Source organism: Physeter macrocephalus, chromosome 18 (assembly GCF_002837175.3).
Source record: "Physeter macrocephalus isolate SW-GA chromosome 18, ASM283717v5, whole genome shotgun sequence".
Lineage (NCBI taxonomy): Eukaryota > Metazoa > Chordata > Mammalia > Artiodactyla > Physeteridae > Physeter > Physeter macrocephalus.
In genome coordinates this window covers 68847527-68869158 of record NC_041231.1, presented here as the reverse complement: position 1 = coordinate 68869158, position 21632 = coordinate 68847527, and the positions used below count along the sequence as shown (strand labels likewise).

The following is a 21632-nucleotide window of genomic DNA, read 5'->3' as shown; positions in this document are numbered from 1 at the left end:
TGGTGAGGCTTCCGGAATTAGACAAGTATTTCTATTGATGTACTTTTAAGTAGTAAATAGGACTATTTTGTAATTGCTGAGCTTGGATTGGGTGTGACTAGGAACCCAGAATTGGCCTTGGCTCCATCTCTGCTTAGGCAGTAATAACTTGGCTTGAAGTTGCCGTACCTCAAACTCTCATCACCTCCACTGAGCTACTTTTACAGCCTTGTACAGACACCTTCTGACCTCAGATGAGAAATTGGGTGACAAGGTCATTTTTTGGTGATTTGTTATTCATAGATGCTTCTCAGATTATTCTTTGAGGCTCCAGGCTTTATGGAAAGTATCTGGGAGACTGTCTCTTTAATACTGAAGGACTTTTGAGAGGTTCAGGGAACGCAGAGGGTCACTTTGGTTTTTGAGCAATGCTCTGTATGGTGACCCCATCCTCTCTCTCTCTGTCCCTCCCCTCTGCCCTACTTCTCTGTCAGAGGTGGGAAAAGCTGGGCAGGAAGGAGACACCCTGCTCGCCCCACCGAGTGTACAGACAGAGGTGGCTGAGCAGCCCTCCGGCCAACTCTCAGTTAGATTTGGAGGAAAGGCAGGAGGGGACTCCTTTTGGCAGCATCTCTGAAGGTGAGGATCTGGTGGGAGCGCGGGTCCGGTGAGGACGCGATGTGTTGGTGGTCTGCCGGCAGTGAGGGAGCCCGGGAGAGAGGCACTGGGCAGTCAGTTCTGTGAATGCCTTTCTTAATTAAGAGCTGGGTTGGGAGGGTGGTCGGTGGTGGTGGGAGGGGAAGGTCGGGTTGCACGGCCATCAGGTGGAGGACAGGTGCTGCAGACAGCCACTTGCTCAGCAGAGACCAAGGGTCAGTGCGTGATCCCCGCCAAGCTGATCATGAAACGCTTGGGGACCACTGAGAGCCATCAGGCCCAGGGCCGGAGGTCCAGTCAGGGACAGAGTGAAGCTTCGGTGATTTTCCATCCCTTCATCACTTCCACCTCCAGCCATACCCTGCAGTCACACCAGCAGCACTGATCCGCTGATGTGTCCTAATTGCTGTCCCCTGGGCGTGTGCATGAGCTGGTCCTGTGCCTGGAGAGCCCCCACGTCCTACTAGTAACTTCCGCCCACCCTCGCCGTGACCCTTGGCGGGGCTTCCTTGGCTCCGCTGATGGTGTCAGGGGCCCTCCACGCACCCCTCATTCCGCTGTCACCGGGATCGTCCTGAAGTCTTTCGCCTTGTAGTTAGTGCAGTAAAGGGCCTGTGTTTACTATAACTGTTTACTACTAATAGTAACCAAGACTAATCCCTCACATTCGTCAGTGTTCCTGGCCCTGAATTCAGAGCAGTCCAGGCATTACCTTACTTATCCTCACATCGCCCTCAGAAATAGGGACAATTATTATCTTTTCTTTTAAAAGAAAAGTTAAGTTGGCCAGTATGTTTCAAAAATGTCAACGCTGGGAAGACAAAGAAAGGCCGAGGAGGTGTCCCAGCTGCAAGGAGAAAGAAACGTGACAGGTAGCGCAGGAGGCGATCCTGGGCGTAAAGGACTGTTTTTTTCTGTAAAGAGTTTTTACTGAGACAATTGACAGAGTTGGAATATGGACGATGGAACAGATAGAAGTGTTGTATCAATGTTAAATGTCCTGAATTTGGTCATGGAACTGTGGTTATATGAGAGAATGTCGTTCTTAGGAAACATACTGAAATATTATGTATATATAGATATAGAGAAGGATAAAGGAAAAGTGGGAAATTTTTTTTTAAAGTGTCGGGGCAGAGGGAGATGGAGTGATTTGCCCGATACCCCTTAGCTGGTGAGGGATGAGATCCAAATGCAGGCAGTTGGACTCCACAGCTCCCCACAGCTATGCACACCTGCTCTGACATGGGCCGGGCACACTGTAGGTTCTCTTAAATTTATAAGCAGACACATCTGTACAGGTATGAAGAGGGCAAGCAAATGATGAAATGCACAATTACCTTTTGATAATCTACATAATATTCTTTAAAACTTTGGCTGGTGTTACCCTTTTTCCTTTTGCATCTTGTGCCTTCTGTTCGTCTGTCGTCTGGTTAGCTCTTAGTTTTGCATGCCCTGCTGAAGACAGAACATTCAAAATGCTTTCCCCAAAAGTGTATGCTGCAGAATTCTGTTCCAGCTGGACTTTCCCTGGAAGCGCCGCCCGACGGGGAGTCAGACCTATGTGTTAATATCCGTTCCTCTTTTTCAGCCTTTAGCCCCAGTGCACTCAAATAATGCCTTTGATCATTAGTCAACAAACACTGGCTGCCACCTCAGCCCATCACCCTTTCTCTTCTGATGTGGCTACCTGGGCGTTCTCATGATGGGTGGCCTGAACCTGGGGATGGATTGAGTAGAACTCAATGACAGGATTGTCTTTTTTGTTTGCTGTAAAGTGGGGACCTTATTTGACATGCACACGGAGGCAGAAGTGGAGCTGCCTATTAAAATGCTTAACTACTGATTTATTTATGCTCTGCCTTCTTCAAGAAAGGATTTACGTTGGAAAAATCCATCATTTGGATTCTGGGAAAAAACATTGAAGAGAAAGTTTCATTCTCGGGAGCTTTCAGAATTCTTGGCAAAATAATGTAAGGAACTGTAGCTAAATAATGGCAAAGGCAGAAGGAAGGGAAAACTTTTTAAGAGGTATGAGAGGGAAAAACCCACCTCTCATCTGCATGTTGCCCTCGTTCCCTGGAATTTCCAGCAGGGCCATCTGGAGTATTGCTTTCTTTCCCCCTTTCTATTTGCAAGTCTTCCTAACAGGACCTAACTGGATTCTCCCTCTTGGTTCTCCTCAGTTCACCTGTTTCATCCTAAAATACTACTTTCTTCATGTTTCTTTCCTCAACAGCTCCCCACTTACCACAGATGAAAGCTCAGATGATTTTTTTTTTGCCTTTCATAAAAGAATCTTTATTTAATACATTTCATATTGAAGGTTTAACTCAAAAAGCTCTTTCTTTTTCTCCCACCCAGGCTTTTACCTGCATGTTCAGGCCTCAGCCAGATGGTCTGGTGTGAGGCATAGGTATAGCATCCCTGCCTCCTCTGCCCTGCTCATGCAACCGCCCCCAGCAGGAAGGCCCTCTCCACTCTCCCCAGCTCCTGTGCATCCTTCAGAAACCAGCTTAGTCTCACTTCCATGATCCGCTGACCTCCCCTGACTTCTTGTGGCCCACACTGCCCCTAGCACTCCTGGGGTGTTGTGTTTTTACCGCAGTGCCTCCCACCGCGGTGGCTTGCTGGTTCACAAGTCACAGGTGTTCAGCAAATGTTTGTTTGCCAGTTGAGTTTTCCTGCAGGTTGGGGAGCTGCTGAGGTGGAGCCATTATTCCAGAAAGGTGATTTCTGACCGTGGGACCTGTGGTCAGAGAAGCCAGCTCTGAGCTGCAGGCCTGCTTCCTGTCCTTCCTGGAGGCATACGGTACAGACCCGTGTGGGGGCAGGGCTCATCTGCTCAACTTTCTTGGAGGTTTTGTTTTTCAGGTTTCAGAGCCTGAGGCCTGTGATCAGATGTACGAGAGCTTAGCACGGCTCCATGCAAACTACTACAAACACAAGGTGAGTGGGCCACAGTCTTTTGTGTCGTCCCCAGCCCTCCGACTGGAGATGACCAATAAGAGTGAGTGAAATCTGATTATACGATGTTCTGTAAGGAATTGTGGTTTTGCTACTTTCAAATGTAACCAGTAATTTCAACCAAGCCAACTAAGGCACCTGGTAGAGGCTTTTAGGTCACCTAAATGAAAGCCGTTTTTAATTTTGAAGAAAAGCCATGTGTTTTATATGCCAGTGGGTGCTTCCGGGTGTGTCTGACAACTCTTGGATCTCACACATATTTTCCCACCCCCTCTGACGGAACTGGTCTTCCCCACACTCTGGTGATAAAGATGGGGTGACTGGGAAAGTCCTGTCAGACAAAGCTGGACCTCTCCTCGGCCCTGACATGATTGCTGTCGAATTCCATTTAGTGTGTTATTTTCCCCCAGGCTTGAAAAATGTGCTCAGTAACCACAGATTTACATGGTCAAATGCCTAGTCTGTATGAAGAGGGGATCTCTTCTAAATCCTCACTGCTCAAAGTGTTGTCCGTGAACAGCAGCATGGGCACCACCGGGGGCTGGTTAGAAATGCAGAATCATAGGCCCCACCCAGGCTCCCGAGGCCCAGCCTGCATTTTGCAGAGGGTTCAGGTGCGTGTTCAAGTCAGAGCCGCCTCTCCAGACCGGGCTCGTTTGGCCTCCAGGTGGCGTTGCGCTTCTCCTTCTGACCTCCAGACACCCATGGCCTGTGAACTGTGGTTAGAGTGTGGCTTCTCTCCAGGATCATCCAGTCCCGGGATGTGCCGCAGAACTAATCTTCTCTCCCCTCCCTCTCTCTTCCCCTCTGCCCCTTGTGACCAGTACCCTCGCCCCAGAGACACAAGCTTCAGTGGTCTGTCCCTGGAAGAATACAAACTGATCCTGTCCACAGGTATGGAAAGCACAGCTACTGCCCTTTCTGGTTGGTTTGCAAATGAGTCTTTGTGTTTGAGCGGCCAAGGGGAATTGTCTAATAAGACAGTTTCGCTTGATGGAGAGTCTTGTGGAATAGCCCACGGGAAATTCTGAAGCTCCAGGGCTCATGCTTTTTGGCCACAGAACATGGAGAAGGTCAAAGGCATTATTTTAAAAAAGCAAATCCATCTTTAGAGCTTTTAAATTCAAGGCTGGGCAACAGGGAACAGGGGAATATGTATTTGCCAAATGGAAGTAGTTGAAATCAGGATGGAAGGAAAATAATTTTACCTTTATGGTCCTAAGGGGGCTTTATAAACACGAGGGTTTTAATTAAAACAAAAAGTCATTCAATAGACGTGTATGGGGATATCCGCCTAAGAGTTATCTGACCCAGGGGACGTGGTCTGTGGGTTAGATATGGGTTTAACTAGGTATGTTTTGGAGTCCTTGAATAGACCCTGATTAACAAGAAAGGAAAAACCCGGCCTAGCCTGGCCCCTCCTTACTTCCCCATCTCCATTGTCACTGAAGGGGGACGTGGGGGGTGGTGGCAGGGGGAGCCTGGGTTGAAACGGGCAGGTTCTGGAAAATTAACTATTTTTATTGCCAAGGATACCACATATAAAAATAGGCTAACCTTTTCTGGGAGGGCATGGCCCTGAAACATTGCCTCCTGGTACTCCAGAAATTTCTCTTTCCTATTCCTCTGGCAGCCTTCAGCAACTAAGGTTTGAGAATTTAGGCTTCCAGAAAACTCTTAACCTTCTGAACAGATTAAAACGTGGTGGTGTCATCTGCTATTGTGTGTTGACTCTGATACTATTTTTATATTTACTCTGGAAAACTGGGGTAGAGATATCTTGGCCAGGCAGAATCACTTTATTGGCAATTTTTTAAGTGTGTGTGTGTGTGTGTGTGTGTGTGTGTCCACACCCACATACACATATAAACAGATGGTACCCCCATGTCCCTGGGCCCATGTAATTACCAGCATCGATGCACAATGTCATTGTGAGGACCCTGAAGAGTTTGAGCAAAGTTTGAACTTGAAATTAGAATGGAAAGAAGTTCCAGAGGCTCAGCCTCTGCCTCTTTGTTAACTCTCAGGACGCCTGAGTTCGGAGACAACGGGCCATAGCCAAGGAGGGGGGAGATGTGTGACTCCCCACCACTGGCCTGTGCTGCAGCTTGTCCTGGCTGGGAGTTCAGCCTTAGGAAATTAGCTGATAATTTGCTTTCACAGCAAGCCTCTTATTTTTGTTGTGACTCTGTGGAAGAAGCTTACTGAGTGTTTCCTCTGACAGGGCAGGACACCTTACAGTGTTTGTCATGAGGATTTGAGGGCCTGGCAAGCCTGAAATGTGGCCGCAGTCTAGGTCCTGAGCGTGTCCATCCTGGCTTGGGGTCCCAGGGGTCTCTGAAGGAGGCTTCGGCGTCCCATTTTGTGCCCCACAAAGGAACCTGGACTTCTGGAAAAGTCTCAGGGCGGAACGCTGGCCGGGGTACAGTGCGTGTCCTAATTTAGTCAAGAGCCCACTGACAATAAATGTTAATAGATGATGTAAGTTACCTTTTTGTTCAGAAAAGCTATTCTTTTTCTCCAGAAGTTTTATTAAGAGATGAAAATCCAGGCTGTGAAATTTAAATAATGTGAAAATCTAAACTTAAAATACAAGTAAAATTAGGTATCATAGAACTTTAGCCCTGGAGAGACTTTAGACCAGTAGTTCTCAACCCGGGAGTGATTTTGTCCCCCAGGGACCTGTGGCAATGTCTGGAGACCATTTTAGTTGTCACAGCTTGCGGGGGGAAAGGGCAGTTTGCTGCTGACATCTAGTGAGTAGAGGCCAAGATGCTGCTGCAGTGCCAGGTCAGCCCCACAACAAAGAATTATCTGGCCCCAAATGCGCTGGTGCTGAGACTGAGAAACCCTGCCTTGGTTCCTTTAGGGGTGAGGGGGGAGGGGTGGATGTTTGTTTTTAAACAGAGGCCCCACTGGCTCCCACCAGCTCCCGCTGCCTTCACGCCTGTGAAGATGGCTACGTTTTCTTGAGCGTGGGCCAGGTGCCAGGTACGTCACCTCCATGATTTCCTTTAAGACGCACAACTTTTGAGGCAGGTGTTTTGATCTCCACTTTGCAGATGAGGAACCCAAGGCTCAGAGGGTTAACTGATTGCTTGAGGGGACCCAGTGTGGAAATGGTGGGCAGGGATGGGGGCCCAGGTCCAGATCCCTCCCGGGTGCCTGCTCGACTCCACAGCGTGGGGTGGACCCAAGTGTCTGGGGTCAAATCCCAGCTCCACCACTTCCTAGCCGTGTAGCCTGCTCAAGTTCCTTAACCTCACTCTGCATCAAGTTTCCACATCTGTAAAATGGAGACAGTAAGGTCTGTGTGGCTCAGGCCAAGTTTTGAGATAAGCCTCTGGGCCTGTGGGTTGTGTAGCTGATGCTACAGTGCCTTTTCTTTGCTCACGTGGAACAGAGCAGAGAGGGCCCTGCTTAGATGCTGAATGATGATTGGATGTGAACAGAGGCCACTGTAAGGACAGTCTCTGGTATACAGGTGCTCATCCACACTTGCATTTATTTGTCTGTTACCCTGCCTGATTTGCTTATCAGAAGTTGGGGCTACACTTCCCTTTCTTAGGAACATACTGTGAAAAGCGAGACACGCCTGTGTGGCGAAAGCCCTGTGGGGCCAACCTGTGTAATCGTTTTAGACTTCAGCCCTTTTTTGTTGTCTTCTCCTTTTGCAGATACCTTGCAAGAGTTTAAGGAGATAAATAAAGGCATGTGGAAGAAACTGCAGGAGAAGTTTGCCCCCAGGGATCCCGAGGAGAAGCATAAGGCCTGGGCTCGGGCCTTATCACACCCACGTACCTAAGCGTAAAGTCGTGGACTTGCCATTATCAATAAAATGCCCTGATTTCCCTGTCCTTGTAGTTCGGGAATCTCATCTGGCCTTCACAAGAAAGGAAGCCCTTGTTGCTGTAAAGAAAGCTCTGGCCTGAGGAGGGACGCCAGTTGAGCATCCGCCCGCCCACCAGTCAGGCTAGGATGTCCTCCAGGAGAGGAAGTGCGGGTCTCCGTCTGGGCCTGAGAAGGGAAGGTGACGGGGCCTCTGGGCAAGGTGCTTCCCGCATGGCCACAGGAGCCCCACCTGCCAACAGAGGTCTGGCTGGCTCCTGGCAAGATTCACAGGCTCCCTTTTGTTGTAGGAGCTCCTGGGAGAGAGCCAAAAATAGCGGTCAGGTCAGTACTGAAGAAGGCGTCCTGTTGCAAACAGAAAGCAGCAGGAGGTGTATGACAGAGGGATGAGAAAAGCCTGCTTGGCCCTCCTCCCCACTGACTCAGAAGGCCAGAGCTCAGTCCTCTGCCCCTGACCTTGCAGAAAAGCCATGTTCCAAGTTGGCTTAAGGGGCAGAGTAGAGCTACCAACAGGCCAGGCAGGGCCTCAGCGTGAGTCGGCTTCAGCACTCGGGGCGGCTTCTGTGGGAGGCCACATGGCAGGCCCCCTCCCCTGGCCGGGGACATGCACAGGGTCACCTTATTACGCCACGGAACCTTAGCTCTTACCAGTAGATGTTTACATTCCCTACTTCAGGTTTCTTGTCAAGAACAGAGCTGAGAGAAGAGGTAGGGCAGGGCCGACAGCACCCCTTGTTGGGAAGAAGTGGAAGTGGGTCCTTAACCTCATTGTACCTGGACTCCTCACTGTGTTTTGAAATGCATAAAATAAAATTCATAGGATTATGATAGAAACCAGTTATCCCGTAGTACGGTTCTGTCCCGGAATCGCTGCAAGACAGGATGGCATTCAGCATCTCCCAAGAGCCCAAGGTTAGGCCAGCAGGCAGGGCTCGTATTCTGTCCTCCGCCAGCACCACGTTACCACCCACCCCAGCCCCTGGGGAGCATGGGAGCCAGCCTCCCTTTCTAACGGACTAGATTTATTAATTTATTTAAGGTAATTAACATATTAGTTCTCGGGCCAAAGGATTTGTAAAACATTACACCAAAAGAAAAAAACACAAGCAGTCAAAACCAGCCCGTTAACACGCCCCAGCCCTGTCACCTGGGCGTGTGACTCTTCCCCAGGAGGCCCAGGAGGAGGCAGGTCTCAGGACCAAGCCTGTGGTCACCAGTCCAGCCGGGGCCATGCGGAGGGGGTGGCATGGACTCGGACACTGAGGTCTACGCACCGTATACGGCAGTTCTGAGGCACAGGGGGGCGCCGCACAGCCCTGGCCAGGGCTGAGCCTGGCACCATGAATAAGTTAAGTAACAAAGCCCTAAAATCACTAGCGACAGCATCACCGCGCCCCTCCAGAGGCGGCAGTAACCAAAATGTAGTGCTTGGAATAAAATGGAGACCCCCACTCCTAACCACCTACCAGGAGGAATACAAAGGCACATCAGTCATTGCTTTAAGGGACAAAGCAATAGTCCTTTAAGAGGACTTAGGCATTAAGGTAAGCCGAGTCCCACTGAGTTTCTGAGTCTTTTTTAAGAGCTTGGTCTGGGCAGGACTGGACTGTCGGCTCTAGTTTCCCCTCCAGGCTGGTTGGAGTCTATGTTGGCCTGGGGCAGGGTCTGGCAGAGGTGGAGCTGGGGGTTGGATGGGCACCTGGCCTTGAGGGGCGGTGTTCCCACTCTCAGCTCTCCAGTGTCGCATGTGGCCTGACGGGCCTTCCGTGGCTCCACTCAGCGGCTCATGCAGTTCTGGACATCCACGAAGCCCAGGCGTTGCCTGCGTTTCCGCTGCTCCGTCATCTAGATTTAAACAGATGCCGTCAGGTTGGCTCAGGCCGCCCAGAGCCCACCCAACCCCCAGGTGCGGTTCAGCCCTGGCAGCAGGCCCAGGCGCCCCCAGGGTGTAGCAGGGATGTCAGCCCCAAACCCTTGTCCTCAGCGCGTCACAAACCATTGATTTGGTGCAGCTGGGAAAGCACCCCACCTAAAAGGGGCTGCCGATTTCATTTAGTCACTGCCAGATGGAGCGGATGGAGCGGAGGATGCTCTGGGCAAGAGGGGATCTTTCTTGAGAAGGGGAAAGAGGCCTTACCCTCCCGTCACCAGTCAATGCCTGAGGGAGACTCGCTAGAGCAAGGGAGGCCCCACACCGGCACGAGGTTCCGCTCAGCCCTGTCTTTCTGGGGCGCAAGGACGGGCCACGACCCCGTCTAGCTTTCCACAGAGGGGAGAAGTGTGTTTGTAACCTGTCTTCCACCCCAGGCCCAAGAACAGGAGCCAGCAGGGAAGGGGGCAGGGGGAGCGTGAAGGCCCCAACACCCTCCCCCACGCCACCAGGCAGGCCCTGAGGCTGCCGGCGTGCTGCCAGGACAGGGCTAGGGGCACACCTGCTCCTTGAGCTCGTTGAGCTGGGCAGTGAGGTGGGACACCAGCTTCATGGTGGAGTTGAGCTTGTCCTGAAGAATCCGGATCTCGTTCTGCTCCCCCTCCCCCTCGTTGCTCACCAGTGACATGGCCCGCATCCGGGGGAACCAGTCCAGGTTCTTGTTCTGAAAAACATCACCAGTGGGGTGAGCGAGCTTGGGTCCAGCCTAGGAAGGCCTTGTTTAGAAAAGCAGTTGTGTGGGGGGAGGCCTGCTACCACACCCTTGGCCAAATTACTCCCCAGGGACGTGTCACAGGAAAATCTGAATTGACCTGGGTCCTTCCCCGGGCCAGAGTGAGCTGGCAGTGACCCTGAGGGGGCGGGGAGGCCACAGTACTGAGACAGGCCAACTTCCATTAGACAGCCCGAGTCTCCCCCTGGTACCAACGCCACCTGTTTACTCTCCTAACAAATACCCTGCGAGCGGTGGGAGGCAGGCCTCTGCACCCAGACCCTGCCTCTCCTCCCTCCCTCCCTCCCTTCCTTCCTTCCTCCCTCCCGCCCAGACAGCACGCCCCACACCCCAGGAAGATGCCAGTCAGACAGATGGTGCGTTGAGGGAGCAGGGCTCTGCTGAGGGTGGCTGGCATCTGACACATGAGGCAAAGCCACGTTTCCCGGGACAGAGGCAGAGCGGGAGGGGACACCGAGCAGCTTTCTAGTTCCTTGTGGCAAGCTCTGAATTCTCAGATCAACAGATAATACTTGCGCTTCAAGACCAATCCAAATACAGACTCAAAAGACGCATAGAACCTCCTCCCCACCTTTCTTTCCTTTTAGGCTGCATGTTCTCTAATGTGCAATAATCTAAAGATGCACTACGTCTGATGGGACTGCTGGGCATCCTTTACCCTAAATGTGCCCAGACCTTTATTACTCACTGCCTTCACTCCCTTCGCTCCTGCATTGGAGTGATGGTTGATTTCTCCTGTTTGACAGTTTAAAGTTCATCCAGGCGCCCTCTTGGCCTGCGACCACCCAGGCTTCAGAAAGCTGCCCTCCCTCTCGCCAGCTAGAAAAGGCCCCTCAGAAAGGGCCACCGAGCAGCCGCCACAAGCAGGGCCGCCTCGCATCAGGCATCCACGGGCCCTGGACGCCACACGCATCCTCTGGGGGCTTTTTTCCGGAGGCCCTCCTGCTGCACAACAGCTGGCGGGGCTCCCGAGTAACCGAGGTCGGCTCCAGCTGTTCCTTGTCCCCTCCTGCCTGTTAACAAGTGTCCACAGCTGTCCTGACCGCCCCCTCCCCCGCGCCCACACCTTGATCATCTGGGCCACGTAGCTCTCGGGCCCTGTGTAGTCCGTCTTGTTCTTCACACGGACCAGCACAATGAAGTACAGGTAGTTCCACATGTTGTGCTCGAACTTGATGTGCTCCTCAAATGACACCGTCTTGTTGTCAAACTTGTCCCTCTCCAGACCTGCGGAGGCAGGAGGTGGGGGTGAGGGTACACCCCCTCCCCCGCCTCCAAGAGACCCGGTGGGCAGGCATGGCCTCCCGATGCAGTGGGGACATTGTTCTTGGGCTGAAAGTTCTGATGAATGCAGGCGACAGCCCACTCTGCGCTCTTTAGGTCACTTCTATTTAAAGCAGCAGCCACACAGCCATGGAGCCCCTGCCCTGCCGCAGCACAGAGGGGACCATGGGAGCAGATGCCAGGATCCCGGGGGCCGGGGAGCCGGAAAAGCTTGGATGAGGGTCCTGTCCTACAGGGGCCCCACCTGCTTCTTTGCCTGCGGTGGCTGTGAGGGGACCTGCACTTCATACCTAGGGGGTGGGGAGAAAGGCCCTGGACTGAGACCCGAGGTTTGAGGCCACTGACCAGGCTCGTTTCCTCATCTGAGACCCAAAGAGTTTAAAGGGAGGATCTCTGAGGCCCTTTCCCACTCCCTTCCATGACTCCAAGTTCGGGTATGGTCCTGTTCTCCCCGGTTCTGGGATGAGTGAACAGCCACCAAGCCGGCGGCCCCGGGGCAGGGCTCCCCGGCGGCCACAGGAATCTGGGAAGGGCCAGACCGAGGCCGCCGCCGACGGCCACGGCCTCCCCAGGCCGGAGCCCAGCCTCACCACAGATGAAGCACGTGGTCTTGAGGATTTCTTCCTTCTTCTGCTTCTCACTGCGCAAGTCGGCAAAGGTGTCGATGATCACCCCAAAGATGAGGTTCAGCACGATGATGATGACAACGAAGAAGAACAGGAGGTCATAGACCACGCGGGCCGGGAAGAGAGACTCCTACGGGGGGAAGGCAGGGAGGCTGGGGTCAGCAGCCCCCATTGGAAAGGAATGAGGGCATCTGGCTCCCAGGACCCTGAAGATGGCAGAGAGGACCCAGCCTCACCACACAGAATGAGAATCACAATCAGAGGCCCTGAGTGTGGATGAGGATTCAGCGGCCGGGGGCAGCCAGGCCTGCGGGCATGGCCTGCCCCTGACTGCTGGTTAGGGGAAGAGCAGCTCTGAACTCCTCTGCCTGCCCTCAGGACACCTGGTCTCACTCGTTCTAGAAACCCTCTGGCCAAGGAGCAGCTTCTCACCCTCGTGCCACTAGGGACAGACTGACATTCTGAGAACGCGGGGCTGCCCGAGCCAAACCCTGAGGCCTCGTTATGGAGTCAGCCCGGCTTCCCCACCCTGCCTACCCTGGCTTCGGGCCACGGCTCTGCCTCTCAGATGAAGCCGCTGTGACCGGGGACCCGCCCGCTGCCTGACTCACGGCTTCCCTAGCCCGGTTAAGCCGGGTGCCAAGGTCTTTCCTCAGAGCGTCTACAGTGAGCTGGTGGGGATGCCTGGGTAGACAGGGGCCTGGATAGCTCAGCTATACCGTAACCGCACGGGACTGGGCAGGACAGCGGGGAGAAGGGGATGCAAAGGTGCAGGGACTCGCAACCCTGAAGACGGAGGGAGGCCAAGCTGCTCTGCCGGCCATGACCTGAGGGCGGGGCTGGGCCCCCGTGGACTGGGGAGGGGGCAGGGGGCGCTCACGTCTTTGGAGGGCTTGCGGAGAATGTCGCCCACACCGCCACCATTGCGCAGCCCGTGGTTCATGACGGTGACGATGCACATGAGCAGGGTGTCACAGGCCCGCTCCGTGCTGTCCAGCTCCTCATCCTCTGCAAGCAGAGCGCGTGCTCAGCCCCGGGCCAGGCCACCTGCCTCCGCCCCCACCGCACCTGACTCCCAGGACACACTGCCCTCACCTTCCAGGACCTCGGGCACCACGACCCCTGAGACACAGTCCATGTTGTCCCCACTGCAAGTGTCCACAAATGTGGCAGCTCCATGTGGCATCCCCAGGGGGCTGGCTGGAGGGGACAGGATCAAGATCAGGAGGTCCAAGGACTGTCCTCATCATCTCCCCAGTTCTGGCCCCAACATCACATCCTCCAGGAAGCCTGCCCTGATCCTACTAGTTCCCCACTGCCTGGCTACAGTGAAGGGTCTCCATGTACCTGCCCCCGCGGGGGCAGCTCCCACAAGTACCGAGTTTAACATGAACCACAAGGTCTTCAAATAAGAGCGACCCAAGGTGCTCCCACTCCCTCAGTCTGTCCAGGGAAGAGGGAGGCAGTGAGCTAGACCCCCACCCAGAACCCAAGAGGAGAAACTGAGGCAGGGGGCCTGGTGGGATAAGCGCTTCCAGGCCCTGGTCCCAACTCCAGCCACTTGTGCAGGCCCCTCATCCCCACACGCCCGCCCAGGAGAGGCGCCCCCAGACCTCTGGAGTGGTTGCCGGGCAGCCGGTCGACCTCGAGAATGAAGTCATCCTTGAGGAAGAGGAAGCCAACAATCGAGAAGAGGTAGACCAGGATGAGGGCCAGCAGGGCGGTCAGCAGGATGGAGCGGCCGTTGCGGGTCACACTCTTGATGACATTGAACAGCGTCTCTTCGCGGTAGATGAGGTCAAAGAGCTGCAGGGCAGAGATGGGGCCGCCACTGGACCCACGGGCTGCCTGCCTACCAGTGGTCCCCCCCGCCTCCCCCAGCGGTGTCTGCTCTTGGGCAAGCGGAACCAGGCTGGCGGGCCTGTTGGGGCCGTCGTCTCCGAGGAACCTGGAGTTCCAAGGCCCAGGAGAAGGCTAGAGGGTGGAATGGGCAGCGCATACCACACACAGCAGGAGAAGGATGGCCAACACTTACGGTGTGCTTGCTACGTGGCAGGACACACTCTACAAAATTGTTGTGTGTTAGCTCACTTCATCCTCATAATTATCCTAAAGGGCAGGTGCCGTTAATTATCCCCATTTTACAGATGAGGAAACTGAGGCACGGGCAGTTAAGAAACCTACCCAAAGTTACACAGCTAGGAGGGGCCACACTGGGATGTAAACCCAGATGGTCTGGCTCAAGAGTCCAGGCTTGGACCCCCACTGTACAGGGGAGATGGGGCCATGAGTAGATATCAGGGCCTTGAAGGCCAGTCTGGGGTCCAGCTGAGGAGGACACTGGAAATCCACTCCTCCCAGACCAGCAGCAAGAGGCCTGGGGCTGGGGAACTGTTAGTAACTGGCAGGAAGCCCCAACTGCCTGCCCCTGCCCCTGCCCAGCCCTACCCACGCCTCACCAGGATGCTGTAGAAGAGCTCATGGGCGAAGAGGCCCAGGACACTCGTCAGGATGTAGCCCACGTGGTACAGGAACTCCATGTCCATGACCATGGCCTTATAGCCCCGGATGAAGGTGCCACGGTTGCCCACGAAGCTCACCACAAACACGATCTTGTTGGTCAGCTGTGGGCAAGTGCAGGGCATGGGGGTCAGTGCCCTACTACCCACCCTGAATCTCCACCCCTGTTGCCAGGCCCAGCTGGTGCCTAGAGCAGAGGCGAAGGCTGGGTCTTCAGGGGAGTGAATCTGAGCTGGTCCTGCTCAGCCTGGCAAACACGGCCTTAATGAAAATGCTTCCTGAAATGCATCTGGGCTTCTGGGACTAGAATAGAGGAGAAGCCCCTGGGGTCCGCAGCTCCAGGAAGAAAGTGAGATGCAGATAAAGGAGAACGGGTCAGAGAAGACCATCCTTAGCCTTTAAGGTGACTAGTTAAGTTAGGAAAAGGCACCCCCCACGTGCTCAAGACACTTTATTTCTACCCGTCAGGAAACTGTCATAACACATAAATCTTTGATGTCCTCAATATGCCTTCAGGCAGTGCACAGCGAACACTGGGAACCCAGCAGCCCTGAAGCTGGTGCTCCAAAGCGGCTCCTGGCTGGCTGGCTCTGAGTGCCTGCTGCCCCGAGTTGTCCAGGGGAAAGAGGAGACACAGAGTGGTCCCAACCTCAGGTCTATAATGAGCTTGGGATCCCAACACAGAGACCAGGGGGAAGGGGCAGAGCAGCAGGCCAGCTTCAGGTCCAGCTGCGTGACAAGCCCAGGAGGGGTTGGGGGTGGGCGGTGGGGGCCCTCTGGCACTCACGTTGAGGGCACCCAGGATGTTGAGCGTGGGCCCAATGCCCAGGTAGTAGATGGAGCGCAGGATGAGCGCCACGATGAGGGGGCGGATGCTATAGCGCTTGGTGAACAGGGCCGCGATGGAGAAGCAGATGAGGATCCAGAACAGCAGCGAGATGAGGGGGGAGCCCAGCACACCTGGGGGCCAGGGAGCAGGGACAGGGCGGCTTGCTCAAGCCCACCCAACCAACAGACCCCAAGAAGCTACCCCTTTCTGGGAGCCTTCCCTGTAAGTTCCTGCTCACCTGGCTGTAGGGCCCGGCCCATCACACCTGCATCTGGAGGCCTAAGGTAGGAGGCCCTCTCCATCTGCTGCTACCGTAACTGGTCTCTGCCTTGTATGTGTGTGTGCTGTCTCCAGAGGTCAAGGACCCTATCCATCCCCGTGATGAGGTGCAGAACCCAGAGGCCAGTGAAGCGGGTGCTTCTCCCCACTCTACATCCAGTCCCCTCAGAGCTTGGCCAGCTCACATCATAGGAGGGAGCATGGAAGGCTCAGGGCCGCCACCTGCCAGCCCTGTGTCCTCACCTGTGGATGCGCCCTCCACATAAGGGTAGAAGAAGGCAATGATGATGTTGATAAAAACCGCCAGGTTGAAGGAGATACTGCCCCACAGGGTCATGCGGCGGGAGAACCAGTAGATGAGTGGCATGCCTGGGGGAGGAGGTGGCGGGGCCAGGGTAAGGGGAGCCCCTGATTAACACCATCTGCCCACCCCATACCAGGCCGCAGAGCCTGCACAAGCTCCAGGCCCCACTTCAGGAGGAAAACGTGATCGAAGCCCTCCTTGGGGCAGGGTGGGACCCCCACCAATAGGCGAGGGAGGCATCAGGGGCGTCAGTGAGCAGCTCCAGCCCCCCACCCCCGCCCTCCTGCCGGCCCGCGGGGTCCTCACTGCGGAGCTTGCGCTGCCACTCCATCTCGTTGTGCAGGAAGGAGGACTGGTCGAAGAAGTCGCTCACTTTGCTACCCTGCTCATCCTGCTCGGTGGTGGTGAAGAGCCGGTGCTTGGTCTCCTCCGTCAGGAACTGGCAGATGCCGGGCACCGGGAACACGATCTGCTCCATGCTGCGGTCCTGCCGCACGATCTGGACGCACACGGGCACCTGGTCACATCTGAGCCGTGGCCCCCGAGGGCCCAGCCCTCACTCGCGGCCCCCAGCTGTTCTCAGGTCCCACCTCTATCTGAGACGTGTGGTTCTCATAGTAGGCCAGGGGGTCCTCCTCCTCCTCCTGTGCCGGTGCTGAGGACTTGAGCATCTGTGACAGCTGCTTGTTGTTGAGGCTGAGCTGGGGGCGGGGGGGATGCCGAGGTCAGGCCTGCCCCCACCTCCATGCCGGGGCCCAGCTCTGAACTACACCCCACTGAATGACCCCCAGCTAGACCAGACCCAGCCCCAAAGTGGGAGACAATCCTATAGGACAGTCAGCACCCTCCACAGTCCTGCCCAGGTGCACCCCTAGGTCCTGCTTCAGGCTGCCACCCCAGACCCACACCGCAGCCTTGCTCCCACTCCTCTGTCCCGGTTACATCCCTGGCCACCAGGCCGGCTCCCACCGGTCCTCAGCCCCGCCCCCCAATTCTGAGCTGACTCTTTACTCAGGTTCGCCTTGGGCCACAGGTCTGCCCTAAGTTCCTGGCCCCGCCCCCAGTCTCATTCCAGATTCCAGCCAGGATCTGAGGTCCCAGCTCTGCCCTCAGCCCCGCCCCCCAGTCATAGCCACGCCCCCCAACTCCTAGCCGCACCCCCAATACTATCCCATCCAATCTCCCACCAAGCCCCGCCCCTAGATCTAAGCCCCGCCCCACGCCCAGCCCTATCCTCTGGGCCCCCACCATGGAAGAGATGCCCTCGGCCTCCTCCTCTTGGATGCGCTTCACGGGCTTCAGCAGGTGCTGCAGCTGCTTGTTGTGCCTGGAGAGCTGAGTGAGATGGCAGCGCAGAGTCACTGGGTCGTGGTCGCCGGTGGGGGCGTGGCCGCTAGGGCGTGGCCATGGGGTGGGGCCGGTACCTGCAGCGCCAGGATGTAGATATTGTGGCCCACTTCCCGAGGGCTCACGTCCGAGTTCTCACGCTCCTCCTCCTGCAGGTAGGCCTTCTTGATGACGTCCACCTGCCGGGGCAGGGGCTGCTGAATGCCCTCTTCCTGCGGCGTAGGGCGGGCTGGGCTCTGATCCCCAGCCCCGCACACCCCATCTGGTCCGCCTCCCCAACCTGACCGCCAACCCAGCCTCACCAGCTCCTGGGGCCGCAGGCTGATGAGGATGCGCTCGGCGTTTTCACTGTCGTGCCGGCTCTCCATCAGAGCCAGGAGCAGCTTGGAGGCGTTGTCCTGGGGGAGAGGAGGGAGGGACAGGCCACAGTCTGAGGGCCCCCGCCACCCCCTCCACTAACTACTCCGTAACAGCCTCTCTTGGCCGGTAAGTCCCATGGCCTTCTTGTTCCCCACTTACCCCCAGGGCTTGCTGTGAGAAGGGTGCTGTGTATCCAGTCCACCCACAGGCCACCTTCCCCCACCCTGTGCACCCCCAGACAACAGACACGGACACAGGAGGCCCTCGGATAAACCCAGAACATGTCTGCTTCTAGAGCAACTGTACATCCAACACGTTTGCTCACACATGCACTTGTGTGTACAAACATGCACACATCACACACCTGCACGTCACCCATGCTTGCACACGTGATGCCCACACCGCACACAAATGCTAACGTCACACACACCAGCATGTACACTCAACGCACGCATCACATGCACACCCACGCATGCTCACGTGGGCTGCCAAGGGCCCCACCTTGAGTTGCAGCACCAGGTCCATACGGTACTTGCACAGGGGACTGATGTCATTGAGAATCAGCGCAGTGATGATGTCTATGCCATTGGACTCGTGCGTCACGATGCAGGTCTGGCAGGAGGCAGGGGTGGGGGGTGACACGGGGCCTGGGCCCCTCAGAATCGTGGCAGCTCCAGGGGCCTCGGTCTGTCCCCTGCCTGGCCTGCTCCATCCTCCCCCATGTCCACGCTGCCATGCACCGCTCCGACGGCTCACCTGGTTCTCGTGGCAGGGGCCCTGGCAATACTCGGTGAGGGTCTCCAGGGTCTGGATGACGAGGCCCACGTTGTCCTCGTTGATGTAGAGCCCCAGCAGCCCCAGACCGCCCGTGGTGCTGCCGCACATGATGTCCAAGAACTGCAGAGTCTCGCACACCAGGTTGTAGTTGGTCTTGTTGTTCTGGCAGCGCAGGAAGTTCTGAAGAGCACAGGAGGGGGGGCGTGGCACCGCTGCAGCAGGGAGGGAGGGGCCCCCCTGGGGACCCCGATGCTGCAGGCTGCAGGGGTGGGGGCCTTGCCAGCCTCAGAGCGGTGGTGCCCAGGCTGGATGCGGGGCACGGAGTATGGGCGGGGTCGGGAGGCGGGGCAGGCCCGGGGAGGCGGGGCAGGTGTCGGGAGGCAGGGCCAGGAACGGGGAGGCGGGGTCAGGCGGGGCAGGGCCTCACCTGCAGGTCCCGGTTGTGGTTCTCGCACAGCAGCTGCAGAAAGCGCAGGATGGGCTGCATGATGAGCACGGACGTGCCCATCTCGTTGCTCTGCACGCGCTCGCCCACCTCATGCCCCTGGCGCAGGCTGGGGCCCAGCGAATAGCGGGATGAGGAGCTGGGCATCCAGAAGGAGGCCACGCGGCCTGCAGGGTGAGGCCTGGTTAGGCTGGGGCTGCTGGGAGCAGCCAGACCCTCACCCTCAGCCTCCGTTCCCACCCTCAGTCCCCAGCCTGCCCACCTTGCCTTGTGCCCACGTCCTCATCCCTGGGGCCCGGGACCCCACTCACCCTGCACCCTCTGAGCCTGACCTTTGGTGGTGGGGTCTGCTGGCTCCCGGTCCTCGCGCGGCTTACTGCCCAGGTCGCTCATGTTGACAGCCACCGTGGACTTGGTCTCCTGCTGGGCCCGCTTCATGCGGTCGTGCAGCACCTTGAAGAAGCGCTCTGACTTCTTGTCGCTCGTCATCAGGTTGTAGAAGGATTTCTGCAGGTGGACAGTGAGGCAGGGGGCAGCCTCAGCACCAGGCCTGGCTCTAAGCAGCCCTCGGCAAGACCCGGAGGGCTCCATCCTGTGCTGCAGGGACAAGGTGGCAGAGACAGAGATGCCCCTGTGCCCTGCGCCTAAGGCTGGGGTGGGGGGCAGTCAGGACCAGCAGAGGTGGAGGAGGAAGGGCCAGTGCCGGTGATGCTGGAGGCCTGCACTAGCTTCCTACCCACCTGCATCTGCCCTTGACCTTCCGTCAGTTCCCACACAGCAGCTAGAGGGGTCTCTCTGAAGTCTAAGTCACGTCCCTCCTCTGCTCAAAACCCTGAATCTTCCCCAGGGGCAGGCCTGGGCCCACAGCGCCCACGAGGCCACGTGATGGCCTGCCACCTCCCTGACCCCAGCTCCTACCACTCACCCCTCCTCCACCCCCTCCAGCCACATCAGCCGCTCCCCGCTTCACGGCCTTCTGCTGCCGGCTCTGCCCCGTGCGCCCTGCCCCACTTCACACGCTCACTTCCGGGTCCTCATTCACACGGCCCCCTCTCAGGGGCCTTCCCCATCACTCCTTCTAAGATACCCCTGGCCCAGAATTCCTGAAGCCCCCTGCCTGAATTATCACCATCCAGCATGTTCTCCGTATTACGCAGGGATTGCAGTTAGGGACTGTTGTGCCCACTAGGATACGAGTACCAAGAGAACATGGGTTTTGTCTCTTTCCTTCACTGCTGAATCCTTAGCGCCTAGAACACTGCCAGGCACATAGAAGGCACTCACTAAATGCACACTTAGGGGAAGAATGAATGAATGAATAAATAAATGAACGGAGATAAAATAATCAGAGAGGGCTTTTGGAGATAGTAGGCCTTTACTTGGACACCAAAGGCTGAGGATGTGGAAGAGGAGGGAAGGAGACCTGAGCAGAGGCTGAGAGGCAAGAATGGTGGACTAATAGGGGGCGGGATGGTGAGCGACAGGCCCAGGCCCGGCTGGAGCAGGGCGGGGGTGCGGGATAGAAAAGGGCCACGTGACACAGGGGCAGATACGGGAGGCAGAGCCTCCCACGAGTAGCCGGACTCACACTGGCCGCTGGCACCCAGCCCTGCAGCCCCACCCTCATGGCCTGGGGATTGGCACACTGTCCCCCTCCTGAGTAGGGGGCACCACCCTAGGAGGTGAGCCCCCCGCAGCCCCGTCCCTCTCCACACCTGGATCTCGGTGTTGCCACCGTCCAGCAGGCGGATGGCCAGGCCAATGCTCTCCTGGAAGATCTTCTCGTTCTTGGTGCTGGTGATGAGGTCACACACCAGCTTGGTGGCCCCCTCCTTGTCCAGCCGGCACTGGGTGGCTGCAATCGCTGACCAGTCTTGGTCCAGGCCTGGAGTGGGCAAACTCACTTAAGGGGGAGCAGGTGGAGGGAGGGGAAGGAAGGGCCCAGAGCGAATGGGCCTCCCGGAGGCATAGCAGGGGAGACGCAGTACTGACCGGTGCCCATGGGGTCTGGAAGGTCCCCCCGTGAGCTGGACTTCCGGTTCTGGAGGTAGTTTTGCAGCAGCATTTTGCGCAGCTGGTTGCCCTGCAGGGAAGGGAGCAAGGCCTACAGTGGCCCATTTCACCCTCTACCCCCCAGCCCAGCGGTCCTGGTCCTGAGCCCCTGGACCTCGTGGCCAAGCACACCCGGCATCCAGCCGACCTGGGCACTCACCCGGTCCCCGTACTTGGTCTTCTTAAGCAGCATTTGCTGCAGCGTCCTCAGCACCTTGACACACAGCTTCTCCTCCGACTCCATGAGGTCCTTGGTGTGCTGGATCAGCCTGGCCGGCGGGGAAGGAGGGCACACTTGGGGAGGCCCCCTCCCCCCTCCAGCTGCTGTCCCTGACCACGGCCCTCTGACCCCATGGGCTTTCCCCGTCCTGGGCCGCTGTGCCCCTGCCGCCCCCATGCCCCGGCCCCACATCCCACTCACTTGGACAGGAAGCCTCCACTCTCACAGCGCTGGTGGGCCTCACTGCCCTCCAGGAAGAGCAACTCGGGCCAGTGCAGGACGTCCACCAGCACGGACAGCTCGGCCTGCACTAGGGGCTTCAGCCGCTCCTCCAGGGCCGTGATGATGTCCTGGGGTGGGTGGCGTGGGGAGGGCAGGGTCACCACTGGGCGAGGTGCAGGCCACCCAGGCCCAAGGGATGACCAGGGCGTGACTGCCGTTCCCCCCACCCCAACGCCAAAGGGCCCCATGGATTGG

The 21632-nt window shown here is 56.7% G+C and overlaps 2 protein-coding genes across 5 annotated transcripts in view; one reads left to right on the top strand and one right to left on the bottom strand.

The window, feature by feature from the left end:
- The window catches only part of UQCC2 (ubiquinol-cytochrome c reductase complex assembly factor 2), a 29619-nt gene extending 22166 nt beyond the window's left edge, over nt 1-7453 (top strand). Inside the window, exons 2-4 of the mRNA XM_007128851.3 lie at nt 3508-3582; nt 4425-4494; nt 7278-7453. Of these exons, the coding sequence (XP_007128913.1) occupies nt 3508-3582; nt 4425-4494; nt 7278-7405 (273 nt within the window). The 3' untranslated portion in view covers nt 7406-7453. The remainder of the gene's footprint in view (nt 1-3507; nt 3583-4424; nt 4495-7277) is intronic.
- Nucleotides 7454-7585: 132 nt separating this feature from the next.
- ITPR3 (inositol 1,4,5-trisphosphate receptor type 3) overlaps nt 7586-21632 on the bottom strand; it is a 71537-nt gene continuing 57490 nt past the window's right edge. For 2 of the 4 annotated variants that reach the window (XM_007128850.4, XM_055080086.1), the window contains 23 exons: nt 21357-21505; nt 21096-21204; nt 20876-20966; nt 20599-20768; nt 19216-19390; nt 18866-19050; nt 18418-18618; nt 18163-18273; nt 17604-17699; nt 17379-17480; nt 17203-17289; nt 16545-16655; nt 16261-16453; nt 15894-16019; nt 15330-15502; nt 14482-14646; nt 13636-13828; nt 13118-13222; nt 12903-13030; nt 11987-12152; nt 11179-11339; nt 9882-10043; nt 7586-9294 (listed from right to left, as the gene is read on the bottom strand). In XM_007128850.4, the coding sequence (XP_007128912.2) occupies nt 9226-9294; nt 9882-10043; nt 11179-11339; nt 11987-12152; nt 12903-13030; nt 13118-13222; nt 13636-13828; nt 14482-14646; nt 15330-15502; nt 15894-16019; nt 16261-16453; nt 16545-16655; nt 17203-17289; nt 17379-17480; nt 17604-17699; nt 18163-18273; nt 18418-18618; nt 18866-19050; nt 19216-19390; nt 20599-20768; nt 20876-20966; nt 21096-21204; nt 21357-21505 (3228 nt within the window). In that variant the 3' untranslated portion in view covers nt 7586-9225. Of the gene's footprint in view, nt 9295-9881; nt 10044-11178; nt 11340-11986; nt 12153-12902; nt 13031-13117; nt 13223-13635; nt 13829-14481; nt 14647-15329; nt 15503-15893; nt 16020-16260; nt 16454-16544; nt 16656-17202; nt 17290-17378; nt 17481-17603; nt 17700-18162; nt 18274-18417; nt 18619-18865; nt 19051-19215; nt 19391-20598; nt 20769-20875; nt 20967-21095; nt 21205-21356; nt 21506-21632 lie in introns of those variants that run through there. The other 2 variants (XR_008615807.1, XR_008615808.1) reach the window with 2 other exon arrangements.